This window comes from Hibiscus syriacus, unplaced genomic scaffold, assembly GCF_006381635.1.
Source record: "Hibiscus syriacus cultivar Baekdansim isolate YM2019G1 unplaced genomic scaffold, ASM638163v2 tig00110264_pilon, whole genome shotgun sequence".
NCBI classification, from domain to species: domain Eukaryota; kingdom Viridiplantae; phylum Streptophyta; class Magnoliopsida; order Malvales; family Malvaceae; genus Hibiscus; species Hibiscus syriacus.
Genome location: NW_024062653.1, coordinates 464421 through 484375, shown reverse-complemented (window position 1 = coordinate 484375; position 19955 = coordinate 464421). Strand labels below are relative to the sequence as shown.

General features: G+C 34.9%; 3 protein-coding genes and 1 pseudogene across 3 annotated transcripts; 1 reads left to right on the top strand and 3 right to left on the bottom strand.

Moving 5' to 3' along the window:
* Window positions 1-9140: 9140 nt before the first annotated feature.
* On the top strand, window positions 9141-9632 carry LOC120115379 (protein EARLY FLOWERING 4-like). The gene has a single exon (XM_039136105.1). The coding sequence runs from the start codon at window positions 9259-9261 to the stop codon at window positions 9592-9594; it is 336 nt and encodes a 111-aa protein (XP_038992036.1). The 5' UTR covers window positions 9141-9258; the 3' UTR covers window positions 9595-9632.
* Window positions 9633-9961: 329 nt separating this feature from the next.
* Window positions 9962-12629, bottom strand: LOC120115397 (annotated as a pseudogene).
* A 397-nt stretch (window positions 12630-13026) lies between these two features.
* LOC120115489 (calcium-dependent protein kinase 26-like) lies at window positions 13027-13416 on the bottom strand. The gene is made up of 2 exons (XM_039136198.1): window positions 13269-13416; window positions 13027-13154 (listed from the first exon to the last, which is right to left on the bottom strand). The coding sequence occupies exons 1-2, from the start codon at window positions 13405-13407 to the stop codon at window positions 13027-13029; spliced, it is 267 nt and encodes an 88-aa protein (XP_038992129.1). The 5' UTR covers window positions 13408-13416.
* LOC120115487 (calcium-dependent protein kinase 6-like) lies at window positions 13415-14277 on the bottom strand. Its single transcript, XM_039136197.1, has 2 exons — window positions 13746-14277; window positions 13415-13668 (listed from the first exon to the last, which is right to left on the bottom strand). Exons 1-2 carry the CDS (start codon window positions 14275-14277, stop codon window positions 13415-13417), a joined length of 786 nt encoding a protein of 261 aa, XP_038992128.1.
* Window positions 14278-19955: the final 5678 nt, after the last annotated feature.

Here is a 19955-nt window from a genome sequence, read left to right as displayed (position 1 = left end):
ATCATCTAATGTTGATCATGTTTGGATAGATTTGTGTTTTGGAGGGTCATGGGAGAATGTTCATGGTGTTTTACAATATATGCCTTTACCCATGAATCTTCAACTAAAACTGTCATTAAAAAAGTTAACTTATGAAACCTAATGTTACGTGTTGCAAATAAATTGAATTTAGAGCCCCTAAGTGGATTAGGCTATCTTATTAGAGAAATGGTAAAGTTTATTTGTTAAATGAAGATGTTGAACGATTCATTGCTTACATTAGTGTTTCAAGTGATGATGTTACATTGTATGTTGTTAAACCTAGAAGTAGTGAAGTTGGGTCAGTAGCGGGTAGTAATCAACTAAGTTTTTCAACCCCAGTTTATGGTGCTCAAAATTTAATGGTTCCACCACAATTTCATCACCAAGCAAATATTGTTTCACCACATTTCCAATACCAAACACAATCTTAAAACCCACAACCTTTCCCTAATCCAAATCCCAATCAACTTTCAGCACCAAATTCCGGTTTTCGTATTGACCAGTTAGACGATGATGAGCCAACAGAAAAAATTGTGAGTACTAGTTAGTATTCGAAATTTGATCTTGGTCAATACCCGGACTTTGATCTTGGTCAATACTCGGATTTTGATGATTTTTCAGAAGAAGAAACAGACCCTGCGTGTAATGATTTTGATATTGGTCAATACCGGAAATTTTGATGATGAAACAGCCGTTGCGAGGAAGATGTTGTTGATGATAATGAGGAGGAAGTTACGACTATAAATGAACATGTTGAACATCCATTCTGTAATTCATATAACACTGAAGAAGAAAAAGAAGAAGAAGAAATCCCCAAAGAAAAGTCCCCGAAGAAAATGCCATGGGTGTATAACTGGAATATGCCAGAATTACTTCAGATACCGGAAGAAGAGTTGGTAAAGATAGCAGTTGATTGTTACACAAAAATTATTCGTATCAAGAAATATGACTGTTTTGATACAAAGGAAGACTTGAAAATAGCTTTGTATACGAAATGTGTGGAAGATGGCTATCAACTAAAAGTTAACAAATCAAGCAAAGATCGTTTCGAAACAAGGTGTATGATTGACAAAAACTGTATGTGGCGTATGATTGCAAAGAGGATAAAAGATTGCGAAATGTTTCAAGTTAGGACTTTTATTGATAAACATACATGTTCAAGAACCCAAGTTTTTCCTCACCATAGACAGGCAAACAAAAAGGTGTTGGGTGGTTTTCTGGCTGAGTTAATGTTTTTTAATGGTAGGGTATATCGGGGACATGAAATTATGACTGACATGAATGCTCGGTTCAAGATTAGTATCTCATATTCTCAACGCTCTAAGTCGTCATTCCCGGAAATTACCCATTACTATGTTAATGGAGTTTTTTCGAGCCTCTATTCAACAATGGTACTACAAGAAAAGAAACCATGCAGGTATTATTTCTTTAAATTCGTAACTTATCATATATTTTACTAAGTATTATTTATTTAAATTTACAGGAACATTGAAACATCGTGTTACACCATGGACAGAAAAAAAGATAACGAAACGTGTTGTGAAGTCAACATCATGGAGAGTTGAACCATGTTCAAACACTTTGTTTGAAGTACTGTATAATAACTTAAATGGGCTTGTCGATCTAAATGCAAAGACGTGTAGTTGTATGAAATGGAAAACATCTGGTTATCCGTGTGGCCATGTTATAAAAGTTTCTCTTCATCTAAACCAAGATGATTCATGCGCATACGCTATGGATTGCTACACTACAGAAGTATATCGACAGACTTATGGCGAGATTGTCTACCCTATTCCACATCCTTCTGAGTGGGACATACCAGATGACTTACAAACAGTTTTGCCACCAGCCATGGACAGAAGGCTACCTGGTCGACCAAAAAGTCACGATCGTATACCGTCTAAGGGTGAAGAGAAGAAGAGATCGACATGTAGTCGGTGCAAGGAAAGTGGTCATACAAGGTTGACATGTGGATCACCAGTGCCATCACAAATCATTTTCCTTACCAAAATATGGATCCTCATCAAAATCCCAATCACAACTGGCTTCACCTTTTGGGACTGTTAACTTAGGTGATTTTTAAATGCAAACGTTGTATTATGTGTATATTATGTGTGAACTTTTAACATTTTCAGTTAGGAATGTATTATTAACTTGAGTTTGAACATTGCTATGATAAGTTCAATTGTTATCACTTATTAGACATTCATTTGACTATCGCAATGCGGAATTGACTATCGCAACGCGGAAATGACTATCGCAATGAGAGAATCGCAATGCGAAATGAAAATCGCAATGCGAAATGAAATTCTTAATGCGAAATGAAAATCGCAATGCGAAATAAAAATCGCAATGCGAAATGAAAATCGCAACAAGAGAATCACAATGCGAAATGAAAATCGCAATGCGAAATGAAAATCGCAACGAGTGAATCGCAATACGAAAATGAAAATCGCAACGCGAAATTAGTTTCGTGTTGCGATTTTTATTTCACATTGCGATTTTCATTTCGCATTGCGATTTTCATTTCGCATTGCGATTTTCATTTCGCATTGCGATTTTCATTTCGCGTTGCGATAGTCTGTTTTGCATTCAACATAATGCAGATTGAAATCAACAAATCAACTATTACATTTCAATCAATTAAACAAGCACAAATATTATGTACACATCAATTAAACAAATCAACATATACAAATCATCTTTTACAAATCAATTAAACAATCAAAAGATAATAATGAAATCAACTTTTGCACCCATAAATCCATTTCACGCAGCTCACTTCAGGATTAACCTGCAGAAACCAAACATTTAATCAACAACACTTTCTACACATCTAAAACCTATAAACAGCAAATTATTGAATTCTAGCTACTTAACCAAACATTTTTAAACCAAAAAGAGTAAATATGTTTAACAACACTTGCATTTGACTTACAAATTGTTTATGGACACTTTCATAACGCGGATGCAGGTAGGCAGCGTCTCGCATATATCGCTCTAGCCATAAAATGCCAAAACCACAAGCCTACTGCACCTCTATCTCTATCGGTGGGAGGTAGAAAATGTGTACTTCCTGTCGTCAAACGCTCCAAGCACATGCATACGAGAGGACCAAAATCCCCTCTGGCTTCCTTCGTTTGTTGTGGTGCGGTCTCGTCTCTGCTAATTGTAATATTGAGCTTCTTTGGCTTCTTGTTTCCAGAACGAGTCCAATAATTTATCGCATCCAAGAATTTAGCCAAATGAGAGCTCCATCCCTTAATAATATCTCTTAAATCAGCCAATGATATGTAATTTATCATGCTGTCATATACTATTTCCTTAAGGGATGGGAGCCGAAGCTCGACGAGAAGCCAATGTTTACTTTCCAAAACAGGGATAAACACCTGCAATCATAAGTAATAATTCATTCATTTGCGCACTTATTTATGAATACCTTTAAACTCAATCTAAAATAAATACTAACCTTATCGACCTCCCACCATGCAGGATAAAGTTTAGCTTGTCCATTGCCCAACGCAAATGATTCATCTCGTTGATTCTTCAAGTGAACGGCGTTAAAAGACGTCGACATAATTGTATATCGTGTATTTCTTTTATTTTTCTTAAGTTTCCTAATTATTAGAAGACGTGACACCCACGCATCGATATGTTGTTTTACAAAAAAAGACATATATTAGTGACTTACATAAATTTAAAAAAAAAATCAAATTGAAATATAAGAAAAATATAAGACTTACCCCTCCATAGAAATAACCATTGTCTTCGACCCTAATAATATGCCCCACCAAGACGATCAAGCAACAAATAGATATCGTTGAGCTTGCATATGTCAGTGAAACACCCTGGCTCCGCTCATGTAGATAAAAATCAACTGCGGTCTTAGCCCAAAGGGTGTTATCCAGAATTGTGTTCGGTAGTTGTCTCCTCTCCACTTCAGATACCGGAATGGTACTGGCCGGTAACTCATACGAGAGCCAACTCTCATCCATCATGTCCGGCACGTCAGAGGGTTTCTCAAGAATCTTACATATGACACCATGTGAATCGGGCTCTTGAATGGTGGGAGGGACCTCTTCAACGATGACAGTGGCCTCTTGAACGGTGGGAGGGGACTCTCGAGGAATGATAGGGGCCTCTTCAATGATAGGAGTGGACTCTTGAGGGATGACAGACGATTCGGGCTTCTTCTTGCGGTGTCTTCGCACTATTGGGTGTACGGAGACTTAATAGCACGTGCACGCCGTCTGATGCGTGAACTCCATCGTGCAAGAAGCATCCACCTTATCGGGCCGCTAAATAATTAAATACAAAAATCAGTAAATAAACAGACATGATATTTAAACAGTGAAAACAAAGAAAAATACTAACTTCACAGTGTTAAAGAATAAATAGTTTAGCAGTATTGGCAGCAACCGAATAAATTTACTAAGCAATCTAAGTGAAATGGTTAATCTAAGTGAAATTACGAGTAAATTTATCATCAAGTTAAATATGGAAAATCTTAAACTTACCTCGTTGCGTAGAGTATGAACCTCATTCTGCAACGATACTACCATCTCACGTAGAGCGGCAACCTCACCACGTAAAGTAGACACCTCCACATGCCATGCACCATCGTTATAGCGTAGAGTACCATCTCCTCACGCAAGGCATTGACCTCATCACGTAACTCCCTTGACTCATCCCATGGAGGTGGAGGTGGAGAACATGGAGATAGAAGTCGTGGCATCTTTGCCGGTCGCCTATCATGAGGTGATGGTGGAGAAGAGGCTCGATGATGTGACGGGATATGTGATGGCTCTCGTTGTAGAGGTGTATAGTCGGGTCGATCAGGTGATGGCTCTGGGTGAGGTGATGGCTCTCGAAGTGGAGGAAGTGGAAGCTGCTCATCATTCGTGCCATCAAAAAAACGCTGACTAGCTTGCCAGCAATCAGTGGCAAGCTCAGCCTCCGTGGGTGTCAGTCTCTGTAATGGAGTGTTAGCCTCCTAAAAATATAAAAACTCAAACAAAGTTAAACGTCTACTATTAATAACTTGTTTATATATGATAGTATTTGTGTTAACTTACATTATTTATTGTCGCATATGGTATTAAGTCTTCCCAATCCAACAGACGTTTCCTCTTCCAGGAAATAGCCCTAGGAATATCATTTGAAGTTTTTAATGCATATGTCCGCATGCTGGGGAAAGCCTCGAATATCCAAATCTACAAACAATATAATAACAAACATTAGTAATTGTTAAATAATTAATTATAATTTTGAAAACATTATATAGAAATTCTTACCTTAAAGGCCCAAACAAAGCCTGACAAAGTGTATTTCGACCCATCGCCACGCAAACTTTTGCGGTCATCAAAGGCAGACGACAACTTAGTCTAGGTAGCTTTCCATATATACGAACCCCGCGGAAACAGATTCCATGCATTTAGGTCCTCTACCAATAATATTAGCTCCTGAGGAATAGGTTGTCTGGCCTCTCTGCCTAAAAAGCCGGCATACAAAAGTACTAGAAGGCATACTCGGACAACATCGACATCATTCATCCGAGTAAAACCATCTTTCTTATTAAACAATTTCTTCAGGTCTTCGACGTGTAAGTTCAGCTTCTCTATTGACTCATCAGGAAAAACCCGGGATAACCATGATGGGCGGGTGATATGACGAGTGTACCGGCCTACATCATCGTGTCCGAATCGTAGACCAGTGATTAAGCAGAACTCCTTCCGCCCAAAACAAGTATACGCCGGTGGAAAATGAAACCATATCTCTTCCTCACCACGTTGTATACTGTCGGGTAGATCGCTAGTTATGGTCTGAAGCCACAAATGGGTCAAATTAGCATCTCCACCCGGATGCTGTACTCTCAGCCATGGCCCGAAGCAGGTTTCCTCAAACAATTTTCTTTGTGCAGGTGAAAGCTTCGAAGCAATTGTAGTGGCTAGGCTAACTTTATTCCTTAATGTCAATGAAGCCGAAAAAAATTTCTACAAAAATAATAAACATACCAAGTTAGATATACCAAAAACTACACTGTGAAGATATACCAAAAACAATAAACATAAAGAGTAGTAGTTTATTCTTAAAACTAAAATTTGCAACACTGTTTTGTCTTTTGGTTGAAATGAAAATCGCAATGAGAGAATGAAAATCGCAACGCGGAAATGACTATCTCAACGAGAGAATCGCAACGCGAAATGAAAATCGCAACGAGAGAATCGCAACGCGAAATGAAAATCGCAACGAGAGAATCGCAACGCGAAATGAAAATCTATCCAAACATGATCAACATTAGATGATTACATTATTGTAAATTAATTTACTAAACAAACGAGCTGCGAAACTAAAACTTGTTGCCGGATGGGGAATGATGTCGTTGGATATAGGAACGGATGTCGCCGGAGAGAGTGATAGATGGAGATGGAATGAGTTGCGATTTAGGGATTTAGGTTATGAGTTGCTGCTGGTGCGTAGTTATACCCAAAACAGTTGTGTTGCGAAATGAAAACCTGTTGCGAATTCAGAAATCGAGTTGCGAATTTGAAATTCAGTATTGCGATAGTCAGAATCTCATTGCGATTTACAGATTCGCATTGCGATTTACGTATTCGCATTACGATTTACGGATACGTATTGCGATTTATGTATTCTCGTTGCGATTTACAGATACGCGTTGCGATTTACGTATTCTCGTTGTGATTTACGGATACGTGTTGCGATTTTACGTATTGTCGTTGCAATTTACGGATACGCGTTGCGATTTTACGGATACTCGTTGCGATAGTCAGAATCGCGTTGCGATTTATATGTTCGCGTTGTGATTTTCATATTCGCGTTGCGATTATGGAAAATCGCAATGCGAATTTGTACTATCACATTGCGATTCTTCATAATCGCGTTGCGATTCTGGGAACTGATTTGCGATTCTGGAGATCGCGTTGCGATTTTTATTTCGCATTGCGATTTTGTTGGTCATTTTGGCAAATCCAAAAAAAGTTGGTTAAAATCGTATATTATAAGGCATTTTTTGTCACTGAGACGATTTTCTCCTATAGATAACATGGAAATTCAAAATGAAAATCCTAAATCTTAAAAGATAAATCCCAAGTGTTTTAAAATTTAAATTCCTAAAGATTTTGTCCATCTTCTTCTAGATAATGATGACTGGACTGCTTCTAGAAATCGCTGTTGTTGACTAGATCTTCTGGAAGCTACCACGTTAGATCATGTCGTGCCCAGTGTCATGCCCATGCCTCCGACCATGATCTATTAAACAACAACAAGTTACAGAACGCGTCATTTTGCTTCCAATTCCAGTAAACATGTTCTCTGCACGGAAAATAAACAAAATGCAACCAAATCAATAGTGAAAAGTTCATAAAGCAAGAGAATTGACAAACAAAAAGTGTCAATTACAAGCACTTATCATGGAATTTTTATTTGGTCGACGATAATTAATGATGATGGTCGATGTTGACGAATTATAATTAATACGATTAGAATATGATCGAATTTTAGTTTAAGTTAAAATAAAATAAAATAAATGAAGAAATTATAAGAGAAGAATAGAAAACGAGGTTTATATAGATTTTTAAAATAACGATATCATTATAATCATATTAAAATGATGTCTTCTAAGTCAAGTCATTAAAATAGAAATATATCTACGTGCCATTATGTGGTTTGAATTGTAAAACATACCAGTGCTTACAGTGAAGTAAAACAAAAGTGTATTGCTACAATTTTATAAACAAATAAACCCTAAATTTTAATGATATAAAAAGAATAATGTTTGTTGTCATTTAAGAAAAAGTTGATGTCCGATTCACTCATGACGCTATCTTAAATAAAATTTTAACATATAATAGATTTTATCATTCACATATTGTGAGCGAAATGAAATAACCTATATACAAATTTATAACTTATTTTCTTATTTAAATATTATATAAAAAATAGAAACACAATTAAAGTAATATGTTTCTAACTGAATTGGTGTTCTATTAACAATAACACCGAATTCAGTGAAGTTTTAAATAGAACATAGATATAGGTAAAAAGCAACTCAAAGCCTTCATTTTTATTTTATTTTTTTTAAGATTCTAAATTCTATCAAAACTATTACATTCACTCATATTTTTCTTTCTATATTATTTTTAGGGGAAAATATTTTTGTAACGTGTATAGTATTTCTTTTGTATTAATTATAGGTGTTTGTCGTCTATTCATTTGATGATCTAAGTAGAGATTGAATTTGTTGGATCGCATAGAAAATGACAACAGAGTTTCTCATAAAATATTTAATATTATTGTATTCATAAAATCTTAATTAAACTAAAAGGATCATATACCAATGGATCTAAATACCCAACAATTAAAAGTTTTTCTTATCTTTAAAAACACACGAACCATAAAATTTGTTATTATTTTCCTTTTCTTTTTGTCATTTTATTTAGAAAAAGTGCTAAAAAGTGTAGCTTAAAATAAAATCAAATAAAGAAAAGTGACGAGAATCCAGTAAAAAAGGGAAGGTGCACTACTTAACTTTTAGATATTTATTATATTCCAAGATATTTTGCTTTACTTTCTTCTATCCCTTTTTTGAACAAAAAGGGTACAGCCTAAGATATTTCTAATGAGCTTTCATAACCACTCTCATTCGAGCCACGTGGTTTTCACCCATCAGCATCTTTTGAGCCAAATCTGAAAAAAATTCACGATAATGCTGAAAAAAATATTCACGATAAAAATTATTTAATGAATGCTTTTATGATAAGTTAAACTATTATTTATAGGATTATTATTTATTATACCAGAAAAATTCACGAATTGGATTATATGAAGTGTTCTTTGTATATTTATAAAAAAAGAGAGTAAAAATTAATAAAATACTTGATATCGATTTAAGATTAGAACCATTATCGATATTAACTATTAACGCACATGACAAATATTGCAGTCAACTAGCTGTCCGAGAATATATATGTTTTCGTCACACTGCTTTTGGTGGCGCGTGAAAAGAAGCTTTCTTCAAAGTTGCAACCCTTTTCGGCTTTTATCCATGGTGACCCGATCCTAATCCTTCAACAATTTATACCCCAAAGCTCCCCTCCCCCTTCTCCATGAGCATTTCTTCAAACCCTAGAACATGCTTTCATCGTCGTTGTAGCCTTTCTTTCTTACATGCAAGTGTGACAAACAACTCCCTTTTCTACAAGATTTAAAAAAACCATGGCCAACAACCCGAGAAACAACGCCAACAAGAAACTGAAGCATCATCGGAACCATGATTCCGATGATGTAGAGGGAAACCCCGAGGTATGGGCAACGCTGGACAAGAATTTCAAGCAGGTGCAGTCGGTTTTAGACAGGAACCGGGCGTTGATCCAACAGGTCAACCAGAATCACCAGTCCAAGATCCCAGACAACATGGTCAAAAACGTTGCACTCATTCAGGAACTCAATGGCAACATTTCCAAGGTTGTCTCTCTTTACTCTGATATGTCTTCCAATTTCTCCTCTACCTTTCAGCAACAACACAGCAACGGACACAACAGGGACGACTAAACTTTCGTTATTATTAATAAAAAAAATATTACTGTAATAAAAAGGGATATTTTTAGGTGTCTTGTTTGCTGCTTGGTTTATCTGACATAATTCCTTTTGGAAATGTTTGAGATAATTGTTGGGATTTATGCTTTTGAGTTGTTTTGATATGTTATTGTATAGTTCGGTCGTAACTGCAGACCACGGTCGCTCAAGGCTTTATCAGCTGCATGAGTATACCCTCTGCCTGCATGAGTACCAAAGGGTGCTTGAGGGTCGGCGATAAAACCTCGAGAGAGATACTAAAAAAAGAACATAGCTTTAGGAATAACACCAAATCAACACGGAAACGATGTTCGAAACCGATCGTTAAATCATTTCTCGGATATGTCAGTAAGAAAGTAACTGATGCTCTATAAAGGAATTATCAATTATAACAGACTCTAAACGTTTACATTCAATTGAAACAAAGTGTGTAAATTATAAAGGCATCTCGCCGCTATCTACAATGACAACTTTAGATTTCGGCACACCACTGTTGTTTCCTTCGGCTTCTATCTTGAAGACGACATCCATTCCGGCAATCACCTTGCCAAATACGACATGATGCCCATCCAACCTTTAAACGAAAAGTCAATAGCACACATGCGTGTTATCTTCAGAAAATCTCAAACTATTACAGGAACGCAGTTTTTAACAAAGGGAACCGACCACCATGCAAACTTGTGACCCCTCAACAATTTGAAGTTTTTAACTATGAAAAGTGCATGCGTCACGAGATAAGAAAACTGATGTTCCTCATTTCCACATCTTTCACAGGGAAGAAAATTAGGGAAAATGCCCGGTAGTAATTTGTGTATAAGGTTGGTAGCTCAATTTGCTCTAAATATTTCCATATATTTGGAGGATCAGACTCTCATCTCAATATCTGAATATGTATCGAACATATATGATGGATACGTGTAGTTTTACAAGTAACATAGATAAAAGGTTGGAGCCAAATCAAATACCAGCTGGTTGTTACAGTTGTGATGAAGAATTGTGATCCATTGGTGTTTTTCCCAGCATTGGCCATCGAAAGCCGTCCTGCTAATAATGAAAAAGATTGAAAGGGTAAATAATTAGTAATATACTTCTTATAGGCCTTTCTGGATTTGCAGATCGAGTTTACTATTTCACCAATGAGTTAAAAACCCTTTATAGAAAGAACGTGTTCAAGGAAATATATAAGCCATATAAGAATCACACAACTCACCAGGCCCATTATGCTTAAGCTTGAAATTCTCATCAGCAAACTTTTCACCATATATAGACTCTCCACCTCGTCCATCGCCATGAGTAAAGTCACCACCCTGGATCATAAAGCTGGGAATAATTCTATGGAACCAAATATATGTAGGCAGCTAAAAGTAGTGAGTTTTCCTGGTTAACTAATCAGAGCTAAATAGAAAAACTCGAGCATCAGAACTGAGCATAGATCCACTGTTCAATCGATTAGGCAGTCACCTTTCTTTCACAAACTAAAATTTCAAATACCACACGTTTATATACATCTAGATATTATCATCCAATACATCAAAACCTTGCAACAAAACTCTTAATTGGTATTCATACATTTTTTTATAGTGTTAAGGCCTCCTAAACAACACTATAGTACTCTCAAATAAAGGTTTTAGTCCTAATAAACAAAGATTATATTTTTCATTAACCACCTAAACAACCAAAGATGCAAATAGACAGATAAGATACATAGAATGCTAAGGTCCAGAATACGATGAGGCATACTGAGATTGAGGAAAAGGCAGCCCAGCCATTGCCAAAAACTTCCAGGAACAGAGTCGTTTTTAAGCTTACATGCTAATTATGCGAAGATAAGTGGCTTTTATGAGTGAAAAATACACCCATAATAAAAAGATTATCACATTATTACAGAAAACTTCACTAAACCATTGCAATCTTACCAAGATATTGTACCACCTGCTTGGTGCTAACGAGAAATAAATCACATTACTTAGTGCACATATAGGGAATTCGAGCACTAAAAACATACAAAGTTCCAATATAAGAAGGGAAAAAACGTTACTTGTCTACCTGTGCAAAGGGCCCGGAAGTTCTATGCAAAAAGAAAAAAAAAATTATGATTTGTAACAACCGACTAGTAATTGCACAATCTTTTCCTGGAAAGATGGTCAAAGAACTGCAAAACCTCTGAGCTATTCACCTGCTGTTTTAGGAACGGTTTTGCCGAATAGGCCCATGACTATTCGACCTGAAAGCAAAAATCAAAGAACATAATACTTCTATAAGTGTATCTAATGAACCTTCTAAAGCAATAACAGAATCAAGAAAGACTAAAACTGAGAGAAACCAAAATCCGACATCTAAACTAAAACTGAGAGAAACCGAAACCCGTCATCTAAACTAAAACTGATAGAAACTGAAATCTGACATATAAGTTTTCCAACCAATGATTTCATGTTGTATAATACAACAAAAATGACTAAATTTATAATTTCAGCTATCAATTAAATGACGATTTTCCCTTTCAAGTATACTAGCACATTAAATCCCAATTTTACAGAAAATTAAACAAAAGCACACCAGCAGATTTTCCATCAATATGGACATCAAAGTACACTTTATGTGTAATTTCTTCTGAATCGTCCTCAAAGCCCTAAAATTACATAAAAAGGGGGCAAAAAAACCCAAATTCAATTCAATTAGCATACGCTATAGATTCACAGATTCAAAAGGACGAATTACACAAATCAATTGGCAAACCTGATTATGCTTGGGTTCTGAAACTCCAGCGTCGCTCAATCGATTCTAAAAACACCAAAAAGAAGGGGGGTATTTTTTCACTTCTTTTTCTTCCAGGGTGAGGAAATAAAGAGGAGAGAAAAGGGTACCTGAATCAAAACTAAGGTTCCAAAAAGAACTAGAATCCACAACGCGGCAACCGAAGCCAATCTCGTCTTGGTTGCCATATCTGGCTTCTGTTTTCAGCTGTTTCAATGGCGGAAAGGGAAAATATCAGTGGAAAACCGATTACTTGCCTCTTTGTTGACTCTGTTTTTGTCTTGTGATCCCGGTAAATGTTAAAACTGACTAAATAGGATGTTACACAAACAAATAGAATTGATTTTAGAAAAAGAAATAATATTAAATAAAAAAATAAAAAAATATATTAATGTAGATCAAACACTAACTATATATTAAAAAACGCGAAGAAAATGTCAAAATCGATCGAATAAATCTCATTATATTATAAAGATAATTACAAACTTTAGATATAAACAGTAAAACTGATATAGAAATTAATTCGAGTAAAACTAAACCTCATTGTCCTAAAAGGATTTTCGAGGTTTCAGAAACATGTTCTACAAGGCTACATTGAAACTCAACTAAGACATATGTTCATATTCTTTCATCATCTTCTATTCTTGATGTCTGTCAAGTATCCAGACTCCGGTGTCTCCGCATTCGTATATGTTCGGCCCTAGCTTCGCTGCCGGAAACATCTCTCAGTCTAAGGAGTAGAGCCTTATCCGGGGACTGATTCTGGCAGATCCATGGATGACCTGAAACAAATCAAAAGCAAACGATATTGTTAAACGTTGATCTGCACTTTCACTTGAAATCAAGTCGTTAAACAAAGTCAGCTATGAAAATCATAACTCAAAACACATACGTACTCAGCACTTGTTTAGCGGTCAAGCGTTCAGATGGTCGAGTTCGTAACATCTTTCGAACAAGGTCTTTTGCATCGTCCGATCTTCGAAGCCAAGGTTCTGATACGAAATCTATTTGTCCTTTCAAAACCAAATTCTTCATTTCGTCTTCAGTTTCTGAAGTCCATAAAGAAAAAAGCAAAATCCAAAATTAATGCTTTGGTACTATATTCACAATCACAACAACAGTAGCAGATAATTGACAATATTTTACCTGCTTTAAACGGTATATTGCCACCACTAAGCAGTATATACAGTATAACTCCGGCAGACCAAATATCGACTTTGGGTCCGTAATCATTATTAAGAAGCATCTCCGGAGCTATATAGTACAGACTTCCTCTTGCCTCATTGAAAAATTGACCTATAACACCGGACGAAAAGTAACTTGTAACGCAAGTAAAAATAACAACTCGAATAACATACATGCATTATACATACCTGGTTTAAAGAAGACAGCGTGTCCAAAATCAATAGCTTTAAGAGAGGAAACATCATCTTTGTTAACAAACACAAGATTTTCAGGCTTCAAATCTCTGTACATAACCCCACGAGAATGGCAAGTCTTCACAATCCCAACAATAATCTTTATCAGTTCAATGATCTCTGTTTCACTGAACCACTGTTTCTTGATAATCAGATCAAACAGTTCGCCTCCACGACACAAATCCGTTACGATATGAACACACAAGGGATCCTCGTAAACCCCTCTGATTCTCACGATATTTCTCTGACCAGACAAATGTTGCAGCACTTTAATCTCCCTCATAATTTCCTCAACTTGCGAATTGAGTTTGAGTTTCTCTTTGGGTATCGACTTACACGCGAACTTGATGCCGGTGGCAATCTCGGTGCAAAGGTAAGTAATCCCAGAACTTCCCCGACCTAATTCAAGACCAAAAGTGAAAAAGCGATGAATATTGGGAGTTTCATAGCCCAAAACAGAACAACTTTTACTATAAAATTTTCCCATAAGGTATCCAATCCCGTGAAGCTTTAACCCTAATTAATAGCACATATACTCCATGAGGAAGACTTGGGATGGAAGTAAATTTCAAATATATTTATATATCGTACATCAATTTTTACACAAATAGTTCATTACGTTGAGAGTATTTTAATTTAATAAAAATAATAATTAGAAGAAATTTATATTCGTACGAAATGATACAACCAATAAAATTAAATTTATATATTAATTTAAAAAATAAAATAAGTTGGGCCTTCAAAAGCCGGAAATAAAAAAAAACGATTTATTTTATGCATGTATAGATGCTTATCTCTTCTTAATTTATTTCCTATTCCTTCTTTACTAAAATTTAATACTTTTTTAGAGGAAAATAAGTTTAATTAAAACTACTAATTGGAATAATTTCACATTAATAAGAATTTTAATGGAATGATATAACTAATATTATTTTAAATTCTATATTAATTTAATAAATATGAAATTAATTGGAAATTAAATAATATTTAATTTAATAAAAATATTTAACTATGAATAATTATAAATTAATATTTAATTAGGATAATAAATTAAAGTATCCAATTAGGATGGTTATTAACTTAATTGAATCAAAACTAATTTATATAATTATAAACTAATTATCCTAATTAAATTAGGACTAAATTAATTAAATATAGTATTTGGAAAGAATAGGAAAATATTATTCCAAAAATATATTTTTAAAAATAGGGCGAACATTATCGTGCCACCAAACTCATCGACAAATGAAAACAATTTCTGGTAAAATTGCTAGTATATGCAGGCGACTTTGCTTTAATTTTTTATTATTAATATTAAATCTAAAGAAAAATAAAATTATAAGGACTAAAATATTTTTTAAAGTTGACTAGATAATAAAATAAAGGTTAAACTACACAAATGATCACTAATGTTTGAGTAAGTTTTTGTTTTCACACTAAAGTTTCAAAAGTAACAAATTTGTCAATAATGTTATCGATTTATAACAAATCAGTCCCTCACCGTTAACAACCATTAAATGCTGACGTGACACGTTAAGCCAACTTACTCAACATGTTTGATTCTTCTTCTTCTTCTTCTTCTTCTTATGTTGGGCATGTTTTTTGATGCAGCCTCCAATAAAATTTAGCACTTACAGACAGTTTCTGTCTAATATTTAGGACTACAACAAAGTTTGAACTTGAAAAGACTTAGAAAATTTAATGAATGGATTGCAAAACTTGGAGTAATCATCTTCATTAATGTCTAGTTTTTAGCTTAAGATTTGTCTTAAAAAACTTGAAACAAAGCTTACTGTAATAAAAAGCAAACCTTATAAATGTAGTGAGAGGAAAACAGGAGAAAATTATTTAAATTGATGGTAAGAGATTCTAACTTTAGGACTTTGATCCAATTCCAAAACATTCTAGGAAAAGAAGGGGGTATTTCTTAGCAATATAATTTGTAGTTTTCGACCTGTCGTTGTTGTCAGTTTAGACACAGTCAAGTTCACCAAATGATGAAGAAGCACGGACGTTTATGAAGACTTTGAGATACTACCCGAAGGAATGAAAGTAACTAATTCAGATGAAAGTGAAAAGAAAGAGATTTTGATTAAAGTTAACAACTGTGCATAAACCTAGAAAGTAAGCTTGTTTCATACATAATATCAGGTCTGGTCGCAGACAAATATAGCAAGCACCCAATAAGACTCCTGTATTGACCTGCATCAGTCTTTTTTACTTGATCATTTTTGTTGAGCTTTTCACCTTGCACTTCTCCATTTTAAATTTCCTTAGAAATTCAATTGGATATTTCCTTTGACATATGAAAGTTCCTTGTTGAAGCTGTAGAATTTCCATGCCAAGAAAATATGACATTTTCCCCAAATCATTCATCTCAAAACTTTTTTCATCTCCTCCTTGAATTGATGAATCAACAATCGATTGCTACCAATAACCAACAAATCATCAACATACAAAGAAACAAATATTATGTAACCTTTTGTTTCTTTCACATGAAGAGTTGCTTCAACGCAGCTTTTGACAAATCTCAGCCTTGTTAAATACTCATAGGTTATCTGTACCAGGCTTTAGAAGCTTGCTTTAAACCATACAACGCCTTTTTGAGAAGATACACCTTATCATTACAATCTTCCTCCACAAATCCTTCAGGTTGTTCAATAAAAATCTCCTCTTGTAGATATCCATTCAAGAAGTTTGATTTTACATCTAATTGGTATATTTTTCAAGACTTATGTGTAGCCAAAGCAATCAACAATCTGATGGTATCAAATCTGGCCACAGGTGCAAATGTCTCTGTAAAATCAACACCAAACTCTTGGATATGCCCTTTTACTACAAGTCCGGCCTTATGTTTATTGATAGAGCCATCCAAGTTTAATTTGACTCTATACACCCATTTCACTCCAATCATCTTATTACTCTTTGTCCACCAATTCCCAAGTGTTATTCTTAGATATCATCCTCATTTCTTCTTTCATAGCTTCTTGCCATTCAACAAATTTTGTTGCTTCTTGAAAACTTGTAGGTTCCAAAATGGCAACATCGCATTTATTAAAAATATCATTCAAATTCCGTGTGCCTCTATTTCCAATCTCTTTATCTTAATAAATGTCAACTTCTAAAATAGTTGCATCATGATCTTATGGAAAACTAACATTTCCATTCTGCTTGAAGTGTTCAACCAAAGACTTTTCCCAATTCCAAATAGAATCCTCATCAAACTTCAAATTTCTGCCAATAATGATCTTTTGTGTCTTCACATCAAATACTCTTTATCCTTTTGAGTTGGAACTATATCCCATAAAAACACCAACAGTTGCCTTTACATCCAACTTGTCCATTTTCACTTATGGAAAATGTATATAACATACATAACCGAAGACTCTAATATTACCAATTGAAGGTTTAGCATCGAACCAAGCTTTAAAGGGTGCCTTTCCTTCTAAGGCTTTAGTGGGGAGCCTATTTAATAAATATACAACAGTGCTGATAGCCTCTGCCCAGAAAACCTATGGAATCCTTTTCTCAAACAGCAAACATCTGGCAATGTTCAAAACAGACCTATTTTTCCTCTCGCTAACACCGTTCTATCGTGGGGTGTAGGCAACAGTCAATTGGTGGTGAATGTCAACTTGTTGAAGATAGCTTGTAAATTAATGTGATGTGTATTCACTGCCATTATCCGACCTTAAAGTCTTGATTTTCTTTTCACATTAATTTTCAAAACTTGCTTTGAAACTTTGAAAAGAAGCAAACACTTCATTGTTTTGCTTTAAAAAGAAACCCATCACCATCTGCTATAATCATCAATGAATATTAAAAAATATTTGCTCCCATTTAGTGAAGATGTGCGCATTGGACCATATAAATCAGTGTGTACAAGTTGAAGCTTTTTTGAAGATCTCCATGCTTGATTTACAGGAAATGAAAGCTTAGCTTGCTTTCCCTTTTGACACACTTCACACATGGCATTGTTTTGACACACATCAGTCATATCTTTTACTAAACCTTTGTTGGACATATATTTCAAAGATGAATTATTGAAGTGACCCAATCTTCTATGTCATAAACTTGATTGGCCAATAACATAAGTTAAAGCTTGCACTTTAGTTTGTTTCCATTTTATTGGGAAACTTCTCTCAATCATCTTAGTAGTTAACATCTTTACACCATTTTTATCATACACATCACAAATTCTATCATGAAAATGCAAGTTATAATTTTTTTCAAGCAATTGACCAACACTAAGAAGACTTTGACTAATTCTAGGCATAAATAAAACATCTGAAATAATTGTTGTACTTGAAGAAGTCTGAACAACTGCATATCCTTTACCCATTACCTCGAAAAAACTACCATCACCTATTTTCACCCTTGATTTGTAAGTTCCAACACTTTAAACAAATCTTAATGAGGAGCCATGTGATAAGTGCATCCACTATCAAGTAGCCAAGCTTCAAGTTTGTTTACTGCAACACAACACTCTTCATGCTGAAATGCCATGAATGCAATTTCCTCCTCCAATTTGAAGTTTTCAGGAACTTGAACTTGTTAAGGTTGTTGCTCAGTTTTGACCTTGCATAGTTTTTCAACATGGTCAAATTGTTTACATGGTCTACATTGAACACCAGGCCTGAACCAACAATAGTTCTCTGAATGGATTTTCTTGTTACAATGTGAACAAGTATGAAACTTGTTTTTTTTGTCCTTGTTTTTATTTCCTTGGTCACCCTTCTTCTCTTTGTTTTTCATTTCCCCTGTTGGCTTCTTTCCTCCAAAAGTTACTCGAGTCTTCCCCTTTTGTTTTGCCAAGAAAGCAACCTCACTTGTTTCTTTAAGTCTATAAGCTTTTCTTTGCTCCACAGCTTGTAGAGAGTTAACCAATTCAACTAAAGACAATTGAGATATATCTTTTAAATCTTCCAAGGAGGAAATTTTATATTCAAATTTTTCTGGCAAACTAACCAACACATTCTCAACAACTCTTTTCTCTGATAGATCTTCACCAAACAATCTAATCTAGTTCATTATCTTTATAAGACTGTCTGCATATTCTTTAACACACTCTGACTCTTTCATTCTAAGCATATCGTATTCTCTTCTTAGATTGTGTACCTGCATATGCTTTTTTATCTCACTCCCTTGAAATTCATCCTTTAGTCTAACCCATGCTTCTTTTTCCATTTCACATCCCATTGTATGGGTGAATATTGTTTCTGTGACTGCAACGTGTATGAAGCTTTAAACTTCTTGGCACACTCTTCTACATGATGCTTCATCTGTGCCACCGTCGGATTATTTCTTAATGGTGGAGGATCATTTCATGTCTCAAAAACATCCCAAAGATCTGAACCTCTTAAATATGCCTTCATTTTTACAGCCCACTATTAAAAGTCCAAAGGTTGGCAACCAACTTTGAAAATGGTTTTTAAAGTTTGATAAATTTTTCTTTGAAAATGGTTTTCAAAGTTTGGTAAATGCTTCTTTGAAAAATGTTTTTTCAAAGTTTGGTAGATGTTTGTTGAAAATAGGAATGGGTAAATTCACTTTAGTCATTGCACTGTAGGGTATTTTCAAAGATTAGTCCCTAAGTTTCAACTATAAATACCCTAGCTCATTTAGCTTCAAAACCATCCCAAAAATCATTTCTTTCTCCTAATACTAGAGAGTTTTATTGTGAGTAGTGAGTGTTTTGTAAACACCTGTAAAGTTTATCTCTTAGTAAAAGATCTGCAGCAGTCCGGAGACGTAAGTAAATTGGCTGAACTTCGTTATCAATTTCGGGTATTATTTTTCCGCTTTTATTTCGCATTCTCACTAATCTGGTTATAGGGAAATTACTTGTACTCGGTTTATTTCCTAACAACTACATCAGAGCTTTTGGTTGTGAATTTTGTCATTTTTTTGTGAGGTTACTATTCATTACTATTCACGTGAATAGTGAATTTCGTGAATAGTAAAAATTTTGTCGGCGATATTGGTTTGTCGACGGAGGTGTTCTAATACACGGTGTTTCGCAAGAATTGTCAGAAATGATCCAAACGAAACCATATTTGAGTGGGAGTGATGGCTGTAGACAAAGGGAAGGTGAAAATTGAAAAGTTTGATGGTGCGGACTTTGGCTTTTGGAAGATGCAGATCGAAGATTTTTTGTACCAGAAA

What these genes read in the sequence shown, in the direction of transcription:
- LOC120115379 (XM_039136105.1), top strand. Translation starts at nt 9,259, where the DNA reads ATGGCCAACAACCCGAGAAACAACGCCAACAAGAAACTGAAGCATCAT.
- LOC120115489 (XM_039136198.1), bottom strand. Translation starts at nt 13,407, where the DNA reads ATGAAGAATTTGGTTTTGAAAGGACAAATAGATTTCGTATCAGAACCT. An exon ending in GACCGCTAAACAAGTGCTGA is followed by an intron (nt 13,155 to 13,268) that starts GTACGTATGTGT and finishes GATTTGTTTCAG; the next exon opens with GTCATCCATGGATCTGCCAG.
- LOC120115487 (XM_039136197.1), bottom strand. Translation starts at nt 14,277, where the DNA reads ATGGGAAAATTTTATAGTAAAAGTTGTTCTGTTTTGGGCTATGAAACT. An exon ending in CGCTGTCTTCTTTAAACCAG is followed by an intron (nt 13,669 to 13,745) that starts GTATGTATAATG and finishes CCGGTGTTATAG; the next exon opens with GTCAATTTTTCAATGAGGCA.